This window comes from Hakea prostrata, chromosome 5, assembly GCF_041222555.1.
Source record: "Hakea prostrata isolate BN-2017 chromosome 5, UWA_Hpros_2, whole genome shotgun sequence".
Taxonomy (NCBI): domain Eukaryota; kingdom Viridiplantae; phylum Streptophyta; class Magnoliopsida; order Proteales; family Proteaceae; genus Hakea; species Hakea prostrata.
In genome coordinates, this window is record NC_142604.1 from 11,877,271 (window position 1) to 11,898,632 (window position 21,362).

At 34.6% G+C, this 21,362-nt stretch overlaps 1 protein-coding gene across 1 annotated transcript; it reads right to left on the reverse strand.

Moving 5' to 3' along the window:
• Positions 1–3,625: 3,625 nt before the first annotated feature.
• On the reverse strand, positions 3,626–8,013 carry LOC149015154 (malate dehydrogenase, glyoxysomal-like). Its single transcript, XM_089154651.1, has 9 exons — positions 7,755–8,013; positions 7,228–7,443; positions 6,530–6,844; positions 6,176–6,265; positions 5,963–6,046; positions 4,346–4,381; positions 4,142–4,231; positions 3,955–4,049; positions 3,626–3,840 (listed from the first exon to the last, which is right to left on the reverse strand). Exons 1-9 carry the CDS (start codon positions 7,824–7,826, stop codon positions 3,768–3,770), a joined length of 1,071 nt encoding a protein of 356 aa, XP_089010777.1. The 5' UTR covers positions 7,827–8,013; the 3' UTR covers positions 3,626–3,767.
• Between the last annotated feature and the right edge of the window lie 13,349 nt (positions 8,014–21,362).

A 21,362-nucleotide genomic window follows, 5' to 3' on the forward strand; every position in this document is an offset into this window, starting at 1 on the left:
TCTTGCATGCACTTAAATCTGAAAGGAATACTTTATCATAAATTCCTCTCCAAGTTCATGACAAATAGACACAAATATCAGATCCTGAACAGTATGAATGTACGAAAGTGATACAAGCTGAATTATTGAGAAGTAAAGAGAGAATCTTTTGCATGACAAAAAGATCCCATCACCAATTTCATTTCTTTTTAATAATCTTTTTCAGGTTACAAGGAATCCAGATTCTCCACCTTGATTGCTACATCAGAAGATGATAATTTGTTTAACAAGTTAATTTTGACAAAATGAATCCATTTGTACTTCTGAAAATTGTTGGATGTCCATTCATCAAAAGGAGTTATCTGAGCAACCTATAAGCTATAACGCAGATTTGAAATCACGGGTTCCTTGTCCTCCTTTTCTTTAAAACCTTTCCCAGATACCAACCATTCACAGATTCTGGCTCTTCACACCAGGGTTCAGAGCCCACTAGCCACTTTGTTTTCAATATGAACTGTTTACCAAAAATAAAAGTTCCCCACAGACCTCTCTCTCTCTCTCTAGTCTCTACACTACAGAAGCTCGACTGTTGATTGAGTGTAGCAGCTTCAGTCTTGTGATAGCTTTTTCTCAAAAATCAAAGTAAAAACTCACAAGAGATCAGTAGATCACTTCCACATGAATTTTTAGTCTGTTCCAGGAAGGGAATATATTCCTACCAATTATTTTCCCTTTTTCCTCCTCACTTTCTTATTTGGAACCTTTCAGTCTTTCACCCTTTCTTTCATTCAGTAACTGTCTTCTTCACTGAGGAACACTGGGTAACTTCTACGTTTCATTTTCATTCCCTCAGTCGTTTCTATTTTGATACACAAACGATATTTCTATCTCCAACCACAGTGTATCCTTTCCACTTTCCGCGTTTTCCATCCCTCTTACCCCACTAAGAATAAATTGTCTGTCTTTGTAGGGACAAAAATCAACTTCCCTCAATGCAAAATTTGAATCTTCTACTTCTTCCTCGCAGATCATTGATAAGATGATATGGGTTCTCAATTCTCATTGCTCTAATTCTCGCAGTTCTCATCTCTCACACAGACATGAGAAAGATATGAAAGCACTTGGAAGAGAAATCTCTGAGTGTGAGCAAACTACAAAGAGACAGACAGAGAGAGAGAGAGGGACAAGAATTTAAGGGGGAAGACCTAACACAATATTAGAATTAATGGGTCAGATTTAAAATCAAGGGATGCAAAAACAGAACAATTTGATTTTGGTGTAGAGTGGTCAGCAGTCAGCACCGTTTGTCTACCCTGGCAGTCAAAGTCAGAACAGTATGAGTTCACCACATCTAACTGTTACCCTCCATAATTGATGTGAATCTAGCTAGGTTGGCTTAAAACCTTTCAAATTTGAAGACCCCACTTTCTCCATATTGGTCCCGATGTCTTGATTGATGAGTCAAATACAGAGACTCGGCTGTGGTGGTAGTTCTACTTTTTAATTGCAGAACCCACGGAGAGAGAAGAGAGAATGGGGGATAGTGAAAGGAAAGGAATCCTAACTAGGCTAGGCCGATATGACAAATCCACTTTTTAAGAAGAGACATGAGAGAGGTCTAATCCACAACTAAAGTTAGCTTAACAAGAGGAAATCAAACTTCTGACTCTTCTTATCCAGGGTTGGAAGGAATTAGCAATTTAAGCATTACAACTGTAGATGATTGGTTTCCAACTTCACTCAATTCATGCATGATGCATGGTTCAATTCCATTTGGTTGATTGGTTTTCTGTTTTGTCAATATGTGGTAAGAAGGTAACCAACTAGTGGATGGGCTTCTTTATTAATGCCCCACAGATACGAAGGCCTCATGAATAGGGTACCCTATAAAATCATCATATGGTATAGCTAGACTGCTACACTTAATATTACTGTTCCAGTGATGAGCATATATTATATGTCTGTGAAGTCTATCTGAACCATAAAAGAATTGGATTGGGAGATGACAGAGTGAATCAAGGGAGTTAATGGATTCAAAGAGGGAGAGCAAAGGGTAGATGGAGAGAGGTCCCACCTATTGAGTAGTTTTTCTTTCTTGTAGCTCCCCACCTCACATGCCACAAACTAATTTATGACCCTAGCTGTTTAATACTTTAATATACTTCATTGATTAAAGATGGAAATCCTGAGTTGTCAAACTTCCTCCTCATCTGTCTTGGTCATTAACTTGAAGCTCTTGAAGATATGTCAAAAGACCTATAGTGGCTAAGGATCCATCTAAGGAAAGAAAGGGTCCCCCTGTTGCTTTAATCATGCAGCATTCCATTCGTTACTTCTTCTTCTCCTGCTTCTCCTGGATACCCACCAAAAGTACAGAAGCACCAACATCATCATTCATGAAGTCTCCTGTTATGTCTGAGCTCGTCTGTGCTGCTTTAACCTGAGGATCGAATAGTTATCAGTGTTTTCCCTCAGTTATCTTTAAAAACTAACAAAATACTCTGTAACCTTTGGGATCTTTGAAAATTGTATTTTTTTCATGAAAATGAGTCTCTCTTTAAGATTTTGACATTAAAAAACTCCAAAAGATGAATTAATTGAACATGGATTTTATATTGGAGAGATTTCCTACACCATATAATTCCTATCACCTTCGGGCCTGAAATGAATTGACACAAGTTAGTGATTAGTCATATAGGTGGAAATTAGATTTGTCTGTGACAACACACACCTCAGTCTTAAATCTTATCTGCAAAGAGAAGTTTGGGGAACTGAAAGTTACATGCAATCATGTAGAGAAGTGATTAAGAAAAACAAAAATATGAAAATGACTTTCTTCTCCACGTATGACCTCTTCCACCTTTTCCTTTTCTTCTTCTTCTTCTTCTTTTTTATTTATTTTTTTTTAAAATTCTTTTGCTGGTTCATACTCATGAAAGAAATATTAGGATAATTATGTATAAGAAAGGATACAAAGAGAATGAGAATTGATAAAAAAAAAGATCCACAGGTAATACTTCATTACACAAAGAAAGCGTCGAACTTCATTACTAAGAAGCAATCGTAAATCGAATCACTCAGATTTGATGGACACATATATCCAACTGCATTATTGTACCAGTACTTCTTCGTGAGGACACATTAAATGCACATGACCGTCAAGTTGAGATTTCGGACTGTTAGATCCGAAATCTCGATCGAAATATCAACTGAAATTCCGATCTGAAGGCCCATGGTATTTGGCTTGACGGTAAATGCACAGGACCCAAGTAAAATCTGATTTTTACACTTTCGTAAATGAGTTCCAAGATTTTTTTTTTGGGGGGGGGGGGGGGGGGGCTCTTGCATTGTGGTTCGAGTACTGTATTTGGATCAGTTGGTTCACAAAAGCATAAAACTAAATCGAACTTGTGAACCGGTTCCAAAGAGCACAAGATCACCACAATCACTGCCAGGGAGTGTAACCAAACAAAGCCAATATTACCTGTGTCCTTGGATTCTCTCCAGGCAATTAGAAAATTCACCTCAAGTAATACACAGGAACCCAACATGCAAAAACCCATGAGCAGCAACCATTTTCATTCCGACCTTTGCGGTCAGTTGACATGAAATATAAACATATGAACATTGAGATACAAGTTCTATCTTCATTAGGGAACAAAGGACATCTTATTTATATGGAATTGTAGTTTACAAAAGGCAACTAAGACTCTTACAAGACTTGCATATATTATATCCTATCAGAAGTGAGGGCATCTGTGAGACAACGATATCGTTATGTAATTGATCTATTTCCTAATGAAAGAAATCCCCTTTTCAATGCTTTCTGTCAATTCGTTTTTTGCCTTCTGCAAACCAATCCTGATGAGAATGGCAAGGCAGACAAAGTACGGTCAGACAGCAGAGTAAACTAAAACGAGACATTACTGATTCTAGTTTATCAGTATCAAAATCACAGAATGTTTGTCAAAATACCTCTCGTATTCATTTAAGGGTCCCAGAGGGTAGACCTCCTCAGCTCCCATACGACCAAGTCGTACCTTGGATGCAAAGAACGGGAGTTCCGTCACCTACAAGAATTGAGTAACTTAAAATTTCTATAGATGTCATTTCTTCACAAGCAGCTTTTGACTGACTTGGGGGATTAGATTTGGACAATTACCTGAGAAGCAACAAAAGAGCATTCAACAATGTTTGCATCTCCCTTCAAGCCATGAAGGCATGCATCTGCAAACTTAGCAGCAGCATATGCCTGCATTTTTCCCCAAAAAAAAGTTGGATTCAGTCAACAAGCAGCTTCCAAGTTCACTTGGAATTGAAGGGCACAAAGTCAAATAATAATCAAAACCATTAGAAATTTCCTTACCATTGATAAGGTTGCAGAGCCAGTTCCAGCTTTTGCCTGCAGGGGACACAAATAATTCTGATGAGTTCCGGTTCAGTCAAGAAAAATTATTATATGGAACGAAGCTATAATTAACTACAATCAAATTAGAGAAGAACATTCACTACTAGATGTCTACTCTGCAAACTTCACAGAAATCGCTACCAATCAGTTCATAAGATCTCACTCTTGGACTTGGTATCAAATCACCTAACACATCAATTTCCCATTCAAATTACATACGATTTGGTGTAGAAAATAACTCAAGGATTTAGCAGTTCCTAGTCATCAGTCTCAAAATGGATGAAAAACAAACAGAACCTACCAACCAATGAATATTCTAAAAAACATTTAGCATCGTGGAAAGCCACTAAACCACAGGAATCAAATCCATCTCAACCATTTGTGGTTGACATATTAATTTTAGACCTTGTGTTCTATCTTCCAACTTTTAAAATTGCTTGCTTGACCAGTTGCAGGAAACAGAGGCAGAAAGTCAACAAACCAAGTATTCTCAGCCTCCTGCATATACCTGAGAATAGGTCTGTTTTGGATCAAAGTTCCAGTGGTACAGTAAGAAAGTCTTAAACCACTCATACGAACTTTGTCATCTGCATGTGAGGAAGGAGTTTGTTGACACCATGCAATAAATGTGGACACTATTGACAAACCAGATCCACCAAAGTTAAATTTATTTAAGAGAAAAAGAAAATAAGAAAATGGGAAACACCAAGATTGAACAAAAACTGAACCAACCTTGGGCCCCACAGAGCGCAAGTTCTGGCCCTCACCAGGCTAATGGGATAGAGATAAAGTTGAACACTGTGGCTTGGGTAAATCAAATTGACAATTCATGATTTCACCTCAATAAATCACTTTTTCTCTTATTCCTAACTCAGATCTAGCCATCTTTATACCATATTTACTAAATCAATGTGAGGATCTCATAATTTTATCTCAGTAAACCTTAAAGTTCTTTGTTTCTTCCAAGGTCCAAAACCAACGTAGGTCAAATACCCTGGTGTCTAAAATAGTCGTCTAGGTAAACTCAATCAGTGGCTCACTACATGGTTGTCGAGGCATGAGGTGATACGACCAGCTGATTTCTGCCACTAATCTTAGTAGTACATAAGTCATAGAAGAAGAATGAGATTCAGTTCCAAATGGAAACCCATATATAAATTAGGAAGATATACCGGTTTGCAACCCCTGATTAAGTAGTTCCTAAACTAGGGGACTTCATTGAGAAAGTGAAATCCAGGCAGAGAGAAGGCCTTGCAACTAAACAGCACTTCCAGCATACACCAATATAATACTAACATGGACCATGTTAAATAAATATAGGTGCTGAATAGACCTCAAACCATAATATGGTGGCCCTATAAGTCATGCAGCTCTAAATTACTGTCTGCTATTTCATTCAAATAAGACTAGGCCAACATGGAGTTCAATTGACTTCTACTTTAGTAAGACTTGCTAAACACTGAACTGTTAGCAAATTTCATTGGCTCAGCTAACTTACAATTTCCTTGTTAAATTGAATGACCATAAAATTCTGGGAACTATATACATCTCAAGAATAAGCTTGAGTTTTGATACCTCAACAACTTCTGTCCCCCCATTCTGAATACGATCTGTTAAATAGTCAATTTCCTCTTTCGTGAAGGAGCATGGAGGCTTAACCTGCACAAATTTATACAAAGTTGGGAACTTGATATAAAGGAAGGAAAAGATATTTGTATCAGAGACCAACTGTACCCACAGAAGAAACCCCAACAAAGATAAGTGAACACATCAGAGTTCAGGCATAACCTGTGACAGAAGGGGCAAAATTGTAACTCCAGAATGGCCCCCAACAACTGGGACATCGACATCCCTGGGATCAATTCCCAAAACTTCTGCCTGTAAGAGAAACCAATATAAATGAAGTCATGCCAAGTTAACAGTCAAAGACAACAAACTTTCATATTTACATTTCCTTTTCAACATCAACTATAACTCATTCTTTGATTTAGATATCATATATACGATACCAGAGGTAGTTCCATAATAAAACCAAAAACCATGTTTCCTGTTATATATAATATCTAAATCAAAGAATGAAGTGAAAAATTAAAACATAAAATAAATTAAAAGAATGGCATAAGATTGATGGTATATGCATACCACAAAAGTATTAGCTCTCACAACATCAAGTGTTGTGACCCCCAGAAGTCGCTTTGGATCATAGGTACCAGCTCTCTTAAACACCTCTGCTGCAATAGGAACAGTAGAGTTGACAGGATTACTGATCAAATTTACAATGGCCTGAGGGCAGCACTTGGCTACTCCTTCACAGAGGGACTTCACAATTCCAGCATTGATTTTGAAAAGGTCATCCCGAGTCATTCCTGGCTTCCTGGGAATGCCGGCAGGAATTATTACGAGGTCCATCCCAGCAAGAGCACTCTCGAGTTGCGGCTGTCCTAGAAAACCTCGTACCTGAAAACTTTCAATGAAATTAGGTTCCGTGAACAAAGTTGTGTAGCTGCATTATCCAGTTTGGCGGTCTTACACAGTTTTTTATTGTAAAATTACCGCAAAATGCATTGAGAGCCTATGTTGGGACATACTCAGGAACCCAGCATGGGGAAAACCGTTAAGTCCAAATAAAATTTCCCAAAATTCAAATTGTGGGCATTGCACTATTGAGTTATAGCAGAACAACAACATCTATTGCTCAATGAGTTGTTAGTTTCCAAATTTTCTGAGTTCAAAAGAGATAATTTGTCCATTAAGAATTAAAAATTCAGATAATTTCCAAAGCGGAAAAGTTTTCATTATTCAGGCAAAACAAATAGCAGTGAACTGAAGAAAAAAATTACCACAGCACCAGTGTCCATGTGGCTGATATCCGCCGTGACACCAGGAGAGTTGACGACATCATAGAGATGAAGCACCGAAACCAGCGGGTTCATCTTCATCAACAATGCAAGAGGCTGGCCTATACCTCCGGCAGCACCCAAAATTGCGACTTTAAATCCAGGTGCACCACCTTTTGCTCGGCAATTCGCACGCCTCAATATGGAACTCGCCTCCATCTGTCGACCCAGAATCCACCCAACATTCGAACCATGAAGAAAATCCAACCCAAGAATTCATATATTGTTAGCGAAAAACATGACATACGAGAAAAACCCCTTTAACAAGAAAGAACCCAGAAAAAGAAAAGCAATCCCTTAATCCACAATTTGAATTACAGATAAGAGCTGCGAAGAGACTGAGCCCAAATCAAAGGAAAAGCCAATAACTCGGATAGGAATCACTAGAACGGAAATTTGAAGAATACACATACAGTAAAAACACAATTGTAACAGAAACTAAACCCAGAAAGAAAGAAAGGAAGAAAAACCTGAAGATTTGAGGGGCGGAGATGAGCAGAAATCCTTGCAATACGTTGGTTAGCTTCTACGCTTGGTTGCATCTTCGTGGGCTGGGGAAGAACCAACAATTCAGTAAACAAAGAGAGTGAGTTCCAGTAGAGGCACCAACGAGAATCGCTTCCCTTTATTTTACTTACTCATAGGCGAAACACAAATAAAAACAAAGAAGTGACGCTGACGCGAAGATCTCTAAGATGTGTGGAAACGGAAACTTGTTTATTATCCTTATCCTCTGTGTTTGTGGGCTGTGGCTCTCATAAATTTTGTGTACTCATGTCACATAAAACCCAAATCATACATTTATCCTCTTCTCATCGGTCGATCGATGATCCATCCATCGAATCATTCATCTTCTTACCAGAACGTTGTTAGTCGTTACTGCCATGATTGAGTTAAAATAAGAGAGAAACAATCAGATGTTCTCGATGTCCTTCAGCCCCGCTGATCTTATCCAAATGTTCTATATGGAACAATACAAATTCAATGAAATGGAACACTTTGATACCTGGGAAAGGAAAAATGCCATTAGCATTCAGAAAGCATTGACCCAGATCAAATTCTCACTCAGACATATTAACAAACAGATTATGGAACTAAATGGATTCTTTATCAACTTATCCACCTGAGGTCGTATCACACATTCACACCTACATGAAAATTGGATCTTGTGAGTTTAGCCTGGGAAGCCCAACCCCATCAGAAGGCCCATCTGATTTTGGGGTGGCATGGGCTGAAGTAACCGAGCCCAAAATCAGGCCGTGTCATGCATTGCCTCGACTGAGAGACTTAGAACCCATCAACCCAAGCCTAATGAGATAATGTTGCTTTTCCATTGAACCACTATCATAAGCTTCGGGTTGTGGGCTTCGATTTATAGGCCTAATGGGTTTTGGGCCTGAATCCATACATAAAGGTCAAAAACATGAGTTCCTGTTAGTTGAATAAGATTACACGTAAGTAAAAAGACATGTCATGTACTAATCTTTTTATTTTTTATTTTCCTTAAATATATATTAGAAAGAAAGCTCCTTGAGTGACTGTGATGTGAATCCCATGAAAGTTTTTCCTTCTTTCTTTCTTTCTTCTTTTCTTTTCTCTCTTTTTTTTTTTAATTTTTTTTAATTTTTTAATTTTTAATATATTAATCGATATACATAAAATCATCAAATAATATATATTTTTTTAACTGAGGCTTGTCCCGTCAACTAATGCGTCATTGACTATAACTTTTACATATAATTTCAATTTAAAGAGAAATTTCATTTCTGATTTCAAAGAAATTTGAATATATAACAAAGAGATAGAGGGGTGGAAATAATTTTTCTTCTTAATCTTAAATGAATACAACTAACCAAATACTTTAAAAACCCTTCATTATTTTGGTGTAATATTTAATTATCGTTGACTATCCATTGTCCACGGCCACGGGTGATCTCATCGTTGTACAATGAAAACTAAATAATTCATATAAATAATTAGTACGCAAAGTTAAAATTAAAAAAAAGGAAAAAAATAATAATAAAATCCATAGTATCTACACATGTGATATATTATTAGTCAACGTTTTGAAGAAGAGAAACTGTAGTCGAGTATTTTTCTATTTAGATTTGTCATCTAATGATATAAAATTCTTATAATGAGATTTAAATAATTAAAAATAAAAATAAGAATAAATAATGGAGTTTTATTTATGGAAACGAGTTCATTACAACTCTTTATGGTATACAAGGAATCTTATTGCGAATGAGGGAAAAGGAGCACTAAGGTTTCCTGATTACAAAATTGAGCCAAACAATCTTATTGACTAGATTATTAGCAACAAAGTTTATTAATCTAGAAATGAATTGAGAAAATTAGGTGATTAGTTGTTTTTAGATTTTCTCTTACAAAAATAATTACTTAATGTTTCATTTTACAAAACTAGCTAAATCTGAGTTTACATTTACAAAACTAGTCAAAATAGTTTTTTTTTTCACCTCTTTGGACAATTTTACCCCTAAAATTGACCTTACCGGCAAAAGGGTGGAAATGTCCAAAGGGTATGAAAAAATAATGACTTTTCCCTTTTGGACAAAATAGTGATTTTTTCGCTCGATGTGATCAGTTTTAGGGGTAAAAAAATGTCCAAAAAGATAAAAAAAAATATATATATATTTTTACTAGTTTTGTAAATGCAAACTCAATTTTGGCTAATTTTGTAAAGTGAAACATTGAGTGGCTATTTTGTAAGGGAGAAATCCAAAAGTAGCTAATCATATAAATTTTCCAAATGAATTCTATGTCTTTAATTATCGTTTTGCTTTGAAAAAAGCCGAATATGAGTAATATCCTCAACCATTAGATTTACTTCCAAAGGGAACGAGAAGGGTCATTAATGATATTCATTAGGAGTTTTGATTTTTCATCTATGAGGATAGAGAATATGTGCTCTCCTCGAGTGAAGGCATACTATGTTTGAGTTCAGAAGATAAATCAGAGATGGATCCACTCCCTAATGTGTGACAACGAAATATAAGAAAAGCACAAACCGTGACTACTGAACACTCTACCATACAACAAATGAAGGCAGATCCATGCGGGGTGGCTTTTGTCAAATTGGTATAGCCAACCCAACAACAATTACAAACAAGTGAAACCTGCTCTTTTGGTTCGACTAAATTATGGTGGCCTAAATCGGCCCAATCGATAAAAAAAATTCCAACAAACTAAACTTGATTAATATCTTATCTTTTTGGGAATTGTTAGCATTGTATTAGCGGGTGGAGACTACTACATGCAAACGTCGAACTCATGATCTCTTCATTAAAAGGTGTTGGTCATTACCGACTGAGAAACCCTTTGATAGTAACTCGGTTAAAATCTCAATGAACTAATAATCCTATCTCCTTTTTCATCCAAGTGCAGTCAGATTCTGATCCTTTATGTCCAACCTTTCTATTGTTTTGGCCGTTGGTTGAATGCTAGGTGGATTGTTTAAATCCATAACATCCAAGTTCACACTTTTATAAGAAAAGCTTAAAGGTCATTAAATCATTATGGTCAGATTTTAAGCTATGATTTTATGTATGTGCAAAATTTGAGTGTGTGAATTTAACTAATCCATATGATGTTCATCGATGGCTAGAAGGACATGAAGTTTTTTCTTTTTTTCCTTTTATTTTGTTGGCGAACGAGAACTAATTATATATTGGAAATGAAGGTATTATATATTATATGACAGAGTTTCGTCTTAAACACGATGGAGGGGGGGGGGTTCAAACTTTGACCTCTTACCTGAGATGTGTTGATTTTTTACAAATTATGACATAAAACATTAGATCGGTAGACTTCGAAGATCATAATCTAGTCCGTCTTCTGTGAGTTTGATAGATCACCTTCATAAATGGATATGACAATTGACCATTGACTATGGCTAACAGGAATCTTGATGTCGAAAAAAAAATATAAACAAAGAATGAATTATCAATACAATACTAAATTGTTAAATATTTTGTTATTTATTATTTTCTATTCGTATTCACATAAGAACATCATTGTTTAGTTACATGATCAAATTATATTGAGTTTCCTTTTGACAATTCTACCCTAAGATACAATTCCTTTTGGTAAAAAAAAAAATCAAATTATATTGCACGCAAAGAGACCAATAAAGAGACTCACATGAGAATTTTTTTTTGTAGGGAGTGAAGTAACCATCAAGATGGAAATCTAAATATAAATCCACGATTGCAAAAAGTCAAACAGAACAAACCTACACTAGGATTGGATCCCGACCTTCTATGAGTCCGAATCTGCAACCTGTCGGTGGAGCACTTTGTGCTCCCCAATGACTTTATCACCATAAATACAAGGGAACCCATGGTTTGGGTGATGGGTTCCTTTTATTATTTTTTACCTGTGAGTCTCATAGGATTTGCGATGGTGAAGCCATCAAGAAGCACAGAGAGTTTGCCTGAGGGGGTGATGATCGGGATTCACCTTTTATTGTCATGTAATGTGAAGTTCTCCCCTTCATAGGATAAAGAGGAAAGTTGATTTAGTCACACTGATGTGAACCGTGTGAAAGGACTAGTCCTTTTCTTTTATTTATATATGTTAATAGATATACATTAAATACGTCAAATAATACTTCTAAAAAAATAAATAAAAAGTAAAAGATAGGCGATTGACATGATATTGTTTTTTAAAATCTTAAGTATATACGACTAACCATATAAGTAAAAATAAAAAAAACACTTCATTATTTCTCTATATTATTTAATTATATCGTTCTAATTTTTATGTCCACTATCCCCAAGATTTTATCACTATACAACTAAATAATTTATACAAATAATTACCATATAAGATACACAAGAAGAAAAAAAAATCCAAAATACGCATCTGCATTATTAGTCAATGGATTGAATAAAAAATATTAGACTTTTGAATTCAACTTATGCAAGCATTAACCATATGAACTACCTTGTAGTTTATGGATAAACCTCAACTGTTCAAAATTATATCTATATATATATATATATGAGTAAGAAATACTTTTAACTTTGAGGATAAAAGAGGATGAGTTTTATTTAGAAAATGTCTTCAAAATTCCAAAGATTTTTAATCAAGAATTATATATTGATTAAACTATTGGAAGCTTCGCAAACAAGACCAATCGGCCTAGGGAGTCCAATATAATATTAAATGATCTTGAAATATATGCAAAATGACAAACATTGAATGATTTTTGTAAGGGATAATTACTATTGCCCTCTATATTATAGCTTTATTATTAAAAGAACCCTACTCTTTATAAAATTACTGTTGCTCCCCTATATTATAGCTTTATTACTAAAAGAACCCTACTCTTTATAAAATTACAGTTGCCCCCCTTAATTCTAACAGTGTTAAGCTACCGTTAATGTTGAATGTTTAATGTCTATTTTGCCCTTTTATAATTAAGAATGCCAAATAAAATATTATTCTCATTTAAAAAAAAATCATATGAAATAATTTTACATGTGTATTTTTTATCATTTTGAATTAAAAAAAAAAGAAGCACCCTATTGATAGTAGGACTTATTAAAAATAGCTAACGTAAAATTAGACAATAAATAATAATCTATTGGAAGTAGAAACTTCTTAAACTGATAACATTAAACTAGAAAGTAAATAATAAAATTAAAAATAACACAAAAAATTAAGAATTACTATTTTTTTATTACCAAATTGAAAAGTACATATTGAAATTTGAAAATGAGTATCCCTTGATTTTCTCTCATTCTTTTGACTAGAAAAGAAGATTGTTTAATTAGGTTTAAGTTTTTTCTAATTACTCAGGACAGTAATATAATTTAATATAAAGTATAAATAAATAATATAAGACTATAGGGTTAATCTGGGATTTTAAAATAAATAAAATATGCCATATCATCATTTAACTAACGGAGTTTAACAGTAGGGGGACAATAGTAATTACAAGCAAAGTTGAAGGTTGAATTAGTAATTTCAAAAAGTACAGGGGATAAATTAATAATTAAGCTATAGTACAGGAGGACAATAGTAATTATCCCTTTTTGTAACTATCTTCTCTTTTTTGATAATCAAGCTTTCATTACGAAACAGAGACATGATTGAAATCTAAACAGAGATTCAGAATCCAATCAGAAAAACATGGCCAATAACTTGGACCTTGAACCAAGTATAATTCTTGCAATTACTAGATATCATAACACAGTACTTAATATCAATTTTCTTTTGAGGTCAATTAATTAACGCAAGACAATCAGATTCAACCAGCAGCAGCCTTTGAAAATCAGTGTTTTAACTCTTGGAGAAAATGCTTCATATTTGATTGTTGACATGGAATTAATAATTGAAGAAAACGCAACAACAATAAGGCGTTTTGTGCCAAAATCACATAATACAATGATGAAGCGAATTTGTATGAATGGTTTAGCCGACTCAACAACAGTCGTATTAGCGGCTAATAAAGGGTTAGTGGAATAGTTGAAAATCTCATTACTCAACAAAGAGGTTGTGGGTTTAACTTTTTCCAACAACTTTTCTATAAATAAAAAAGTACATTTGAAAAAAGATACAAAAAACAAAAAGCCACCGTCAGTTGTCGGTACGGCTATGACGATCACACACATGTGAAATCCGTTTGGGTCTGGGCGGGGCCCATTTAAACCAAAAGGCAACGTCATCTGTTAAGTCACAGACTCTCACAGCTCACGGGATCGTATCGTGTGTCGTCTACCCCATTTCCGCCCACAGGGTGAGAACTGAGAACTGAGAACTGAGAAGATCAGCAAAGATCTTCTTCATAAGGGTCCCACTAGTTATTATGGGCCCCACAATCCATGAACCATGCTGGAGGATAGATAGATAGATAGATAGATTAAATGAATCTAATAAAGTTATTTATTGTGGCCTGACTGGACCATTCTAGTCTCAGGATGGCCCACAAGACACTCGTACATTTTGGTTTAATTACTTCGGTTGCCATACGCTATAACTTTCCAACACTCTCATAATGGTTTCTTCGTTAGTTAAACTTATGGGCTTGACCGGCCCCACCAATCTCAACCCCCGGCTCAGAAAGAAAAAAAACCACTTATGGGCATTATCTGAGAAGAAATAAAAGGTTAACTTATGGGAAATTTCATTTGAACCCGTAAGTTTTCTCCAACTACGTGGCATTTTAAAGAATCATTTGAGGATATACCGTCATTTCTTAATTAATTTATTTGGCTGAAGAAATGATTTAATGATGATGCAGTCTTCACCCATTGACTACAGAAAGTGCATCTAGAGGAGTCTAAATACATATGAAGGTTGAGTGTTGTGCTCTCTTCAGAAGAAGGAAGATTCACTTATGATCCGTCGTGAGGGAAGTATAATCCTCTACCCACAAGTGCAAAAGATTCGAAATTCAACTTGTTATAATAACATTCTGTTGTGTTTTAGTTTATTTCTAGAGAGACCAATTATGTGACAAACTCTCTAGCCCAAGAGGCCCGATCTATTGAAGGGGAGACCATAGAAAGCTGTTAAAAAAATCAGTCAATATAGAATCCATAAGTATTTTCATTAGCTCTTGACTGACTGATGTGGGACTAAACTAAATATAAACAAAATCCTTCCATTATCCATTTAAAATCTCCTACCAATCCAATCCAATTATTTTCCACCCACCCAAGAGATTTCATGGAAATATTTGTCAATAACAAAATCTCCCTTTGGATCTCTTGACTCACATCAGTTTGTTTGACTGTTCTCTTTCTCTTTTCTTTCTAAAGACTTTTAAGCCATTAACCAATAGGAGAAGGTATGTATGTAGTAGTTTTCAGGAAAAAGCACCGAAGCAGATGAGTTGAACTCTCTTTATGACCATCCCCGTGTGCAAGTCCCCCTAATTGAATACTTTATCAAAAAAGAAAAAACTTTAAATCTTGATATTTTTCACTAATTATGAATAAATTAGTGTTGATTCCATTGAAATTATATATATAAAAACTTAAAAGAAAGAAAGTTGAAGCATGAGAAAAAGCCATTATTGAGTGTGATTAGCATTAATACTTGGTGGGTTAGTAGAAAAGAAGAGTAAGAGCAGTAAGAACATTGGTCTTTCACTTGATGGCTCAGTTTAGTCAATGGTTGGTATGATTAGTAGACTTAATGGTACAAGAAAATGTTAATTAAACCCCCTTTTTGATGGCTTAGTGGCAACAGTGTGTGAATTTTTATTCACTTTCTCCATTCAAAGGAAATAAAGTGGTCATGGTGTCAAAAAAGTTGGACATGTTTGGTGTCTTTCAAGACAATGTGTAGTGCATTCTCGACTGTTTGATTGATTGGGATTGATTTTCTATGTCTCAATTAAAGGACCTTTACGATTATTAAATATCAAGTTTGAATTTTTTTTTAAAATTTTCTTCCACCACCCATGGTTTTGGCTTGAAAATAGACCCTAAAAAGTTATGTAATTGCAGGATAATTTTGTATTAATACATTCTTTTGATAGACACATGTGAATCATAAAGTGGGTTGGTGGATGGTGAAAGAAAAATCCAATGAGTTTGTAAATTCTAAAATGATTTGGTGGATGGTAAAAGAAAACTTTTTCCTCAACATTATTAACAAATGCGTAGTTTGAGAGTTCAGCATAAACAACGGCTAAACTTAGTAAGCTATAGAGGAAATTCTATTGGCTTTTTAAACTGTAGTGGTATTTAGGGTTAGAGTCAAGATTCAACATTTTTTTTTTGTATTTGAGATTCATTCTGAGCCAGCTTGCACGTAACTCGATTACATCTTTAGGAACCCATTATCTCTCCATTGAGAAATATGAATCTTACCATTCTACCAACCCTGTATTGACAATATTTAACATTGGATGAGGCCGAATAGTAATGAATTGTATGCCTTGATTTTTACAAATTTATCAAATACCCTAAAAGCTAAGATTGACAATGACCTTTCTATCGTGAAGAAAAGAAAAAAAAAGGCCAAAGGTGCATCTACCATGAAATTTAAAAAAAGCGGGTAGGGCCATGTCTCATGGCCCTCCCTAGGAAAGCTCCGCCCCTAGTGGCACAAATTGAACCTAATTCTTTGGTGTTATTTATAATTTGACTCAATTGATTTCCTAATGTAGCATTGGGTATCTTTTCTGAAAACAATGTTCTTTGTGAGAGTTGTTTTCCTGTATTTTTATCAAAGAATGTTGGTTTAAGAATCATATATAAAGATGAAAAGGAGTTAGAAGTTGTGTGTCAATGAACTTCGGGTAAGTGTCCCTCTCTGTATATAACTTTGAGATGTATTTTTTGTTATGAAAACAATGAAACAAATCAAAGTAGGTTAGATTCAAACCATTCAAAACAATACCTTCAATTCATAAAACATAAGTTAGAGGTTTTCAGACAAAACGCAACTGTCATTGAAATACCAAAACCATTAATCTTTATTAAGAAAAGTAATTAATAAAGACTTTCTTACCAGTTTGATCGATGAGAAGCAACCTAATTAAGATTCCTTTAAAGTTTATATTATGTGGGCCTCATGTAAACTTCAAGAAGGTTTAGAATATAATTAAGCTTTCAAAACAACTATTTTTTCTTTTCTTTGAAGTTGGTTTTAGTTTCAAACTTGAAGAAACAATTTAATGGAAAACTTGTACTTTTACATTGATGATGAGTCTCTACCAAAGTGAAAAAAAGACATTGATGAAGAAGAAGAAGGTCTATTTTTAATGTCTGTTCTTTCGCAGACAATATTTATTAGTGATGAAACCAATCTGTAAGTCAACACCTTAGGCTTCGAGAAGCTGAGAGGGATTAAGAAAATAAAAGCTTCTAGATTGGATTGAATCTACCTGCTTCATTAAATTCTGTCTAGATTAAACTTGGACTTTAAATTTTTGTAAAATAAGCTTCTAGAATGGATCGACCTGGTTCATTAAATTCTATCTAAGTTTATATTTTTGTTTTATTTTTCCAAACCAACATTCTCATCTTCAACTATTAAATGTGTAAGACCTAACCGATTTTTTATTTTTTGGGTGAGAAAAACTTAGTAGAATTTCAATTAAAATTAAAAGAGAAGACTTTGCATTACCAATTCAATAGTATTGGTACCTCTAATCACAAGTGTTGCATTAGTAATGTGATTCCAATTTAAGAGGTTTATGGGTCAATTAACAACTTGAGATGATTCTATTTCTGGATTAGGAATGACTATTTTTTCACTTAGTTGTTGATGTGTAAAAAAATGGATCAATCCTTGAATTTCTGCAAAACAACGTCAGATGTGGGTTTATTCAGCAGTCGAGAAGCCACCTTCAAAGGTTAAGTCAATAAGTGAATCAACACAGAAATCCAACAAGTTGTAGAGCTTAACAAAAAGATGAGAATGGAGAGAAAACGATTCAATTACCTTCTCCTTACGTTACGCATGCTTTGGTTTATATAGAGTTGACCTCTTATTTCCATACGTTGGATCAACTAATTAGTATGGTTTGTAGCTGCCCGATTGTAGGGTTTTCCTCCCTAATTCCGGATTTGTTACGACTTCCATATAGAACACGATTGTCAATCTCGAATTTGACAAGATCACATCTCCTTCTATAACCATCCGGCTCCTTGTTGTTTGTGATACTTCTGGTATTAATTTGTGAGCCGATCCCAACCTAGTGGCTGGTCGACCCAATTAATTATTTTTTACTCATCAGTTGTAACCACCAAACACACTTAGAGATTAACCTAAGGGTGGCAAAGTACAAGGTTGAGAATTATTATGAACTATCTGATAGCAAAAATTGAAAAACCAAGCCATATTATTCCTTCCTTTTTTAAGACACCGAAAAGTCCAACACACGGTTCAAGCAGAGATGAAGTGAAAACATCCAATAAAGAGGATCGCCATGGTACGCACCTTAAGTTCATTCATAAACCAAGAAGAGATGCACTAAAGTTTCATCACCCTGTCCGCATAAAGGACACACAAAAATCCCATAATGGCTCCATTGCGAAAGATTAGCACACCAAAATAGTTTCTTTGCATAAAAGACTCCAAATAAAATTTTAAAATTTAATCACACATCCATTTTCCATAAAAAAGAAAGGGAAAAAAAAAATCCTTTCACGTCATGGGCAAAATTTTAAAATTTGAAATACAAAAAAAATAGTTTAATTTATGTTTGTCTTTACTCTTTATTCATGTGCAAAAGCAAAAGACCCAAGAACTGAAACATGGAGCCCTAATTATTTTCTTAATTATTAGTGAGCTAGTATAATTTATAGATTAATAAAGGTTTAGATGAGTTGTTGCTGACTTGTTCTTTTGGCATTTGATACCTATACCTGCTTCATATTATTATTTATTTACTTTTCTCACCACCGACTTTAGAGAAGGAAATAATAAAAAAAGAAACTGAAATTTAAGGACTCTCCAGCATAATGTATTCTTTATATTCCATTTGTCTCAAATGAAAGATCAGACAAATAAATAAATAAATATGTTTGCACCAATTTTTTTCATCAAAATATGATTCAAATTGTTAAATGTATAATATCATCTTTGAATGGAGATTTCTGTAGAATCAATCATTTGGATTTTTATTAACCATGACTGATTCTGGTCTTCCTCCATATCTTCAATCTTATGTTTATTCAATTTGATCAAGTTCAAAAGTTCAAAATAATCTATTAGATTGATGATTCAAATGGTAACATGTGAATTCAAATCCACACAAAATTCAGATTTTTAAACTATTAATAAGTTGAGTTTAATGTTGAAATTTTAAACCATGCTTTGTATAAGGGTCGTGTAGAAGATACTGCCACAATAATTATTCAATCTAAAAAAATATTTATATTTGAAGAAAAGAAGTGAAGGAGCATTACGAAAGTTTCATCTTTTATATTCGAGTGCATGCATCTTACAAAGTTGATAAGAAAACCTATTATAAAAATCCTGAAAGATTTGCTCAGTTGACAAAGACTAATACCTCGTAAGCTAAGATGTCATGATTCAAGTTTTCAGATCTATCCAAGACCGAACATTTTCCTTTGAGGATTAGTCAGTGCGTGTTTACATTATATACCTCAATTGTAGTGTGGCTCGATACCATCAAACATGAGTCGTTATTTATTATAGTGCAACTCTTGGTTTGTGATATACAACATTTTCTAGGTCCAATGATTGTGATTACAAGGGCAGGAGAGATCACAACTCTTGAATCTCAAAGATTCTATGTGTTACAAACGAAACTACTTTGTACATACTTGCACAATAGGCGATAGCAAACAAAATTTCCATCAAATTAACGATTAGCCAATGAGATATTGTTATCTTGAAGCCTCATCCACCAATATTTATGAGGAAATGTATCTCTGAGCACTGACAAGGTAAACTTTTATTGAATATATGTTGAGAGGTTCAGGATAGTATTATCTACCATTGGCAATCATTGAGGAGAGAAGAAGTAGACGTGCCCAAATCCTCCACCACATGCAAGATAGAAGATTATGTTCTTCTCAATCTTAGAAGAAAGACTCATCTCTAAATATGATAACATGGACTTCAAATGTTTGGTTTAGAACAAGGTGATCTTTCTACAATTGGATTGATCAAACAACAAATCTTTAGATCTAGTTAGTTCCTTTTCACTCGAGTGCACCCTGCACCTAAAAATTTGTTTCAGAGTTCACCTAAATATAGATAGGTTGTATCATATGGTTTGTAAGATATAAAGATGGATCTAGACCTGTAAACGGATCGGATTCGGCTCGGATACACTAGTATCCGAATATGAATCCGAATCCGAATCCGATTAGCAAAATCGATATCCGAATTCGAATCTGAAACTTTATCGGATATTCAATAATTATCCGATCCGATAAAATATCCGATTATTAGCCTCGTTTTAAAAAAAAATGTTTAATACTTGATTTTAACAGGATAGTTTTCGATTATTCGATTACCGATTATTGGTATCCGATTCCGATTATCATCCATTTTCAGATAAAAGAATGTTGAATATTTTGCTTTATCCGGATAAATTTTTATCAAGATATTATCCGATCCGATAAGCAATTATTTGAATCCAAACACGATTACTTAGCGGACGGATATTTTTTGGTAAGAAAATTTTCGGATACGAATACCTTAAATGAATACATCTACGAATTCGAAATCAAATTTTTACTATCCATTTACTTAGTCTAGTTGGATCTAAGGGGAAAGAGGATGGAAAAAAATCTGAATCCCAAATCTTTACTTTGTGTATTCCCAAAGTCACTTCTACGGATGGACCAATAGGATGACGATAACGACTTTGACTTTGGTCCCACACACCCGGACGAGACCTGCAGTTGCCGAGTGGTCGAGTTGTTCAACTCTAATAATTAACTATAATTATATAGCACGTGTCGAATTACTACTAGTTGCATTTCTCCCTTCAAACACGTAACTGTCTTATCTCTCTAGCAACCGCACAAATCATTTTTTTTTTTCTAGTAAGTAATGGCACAAATCATTGCACTCTTGATAATTCAGATTCACGGATATGCTAAATTGTGGTCACATCAAGATAATTATATCATTGGTAATCTGGACCGTCCAATCATGGTGCCCTTTAAAAGTAAGAAACGGTATTTCACATTTAACAGAAATCAGGACCGTTGACCTTTATTAGATAATAAATATAATATTATTTTACTGATTAACTACTTAACCATCACGATTCACGACTACGAAAATACCCTTAGATTCTTTTCTAAGAAACGTCATTTGGTAGTGGAAGCTTGAAAACCACGGGGTACCTGCTTTTCTTTGCGACCTTTGGGGTTCTAATAAAATTAAAAACATAAATTGGTGGACAGCCAAATGATTTTTATTTACTTTACTCAAGTCAATGAGGCGGCTGAAGCTTCCCACTCCTTACGGGCTAGTATGCTTGTGAGGTTGAGTTCACGTTGAAAAAAAATGGAGTAGAAGCTACACCACGGCCTCAGAAACAACACGCAGTATTGAGCAGTCTATGGTTGAGATTTAAAGTGATGGTTTAGACTGATCTTGACCACTCT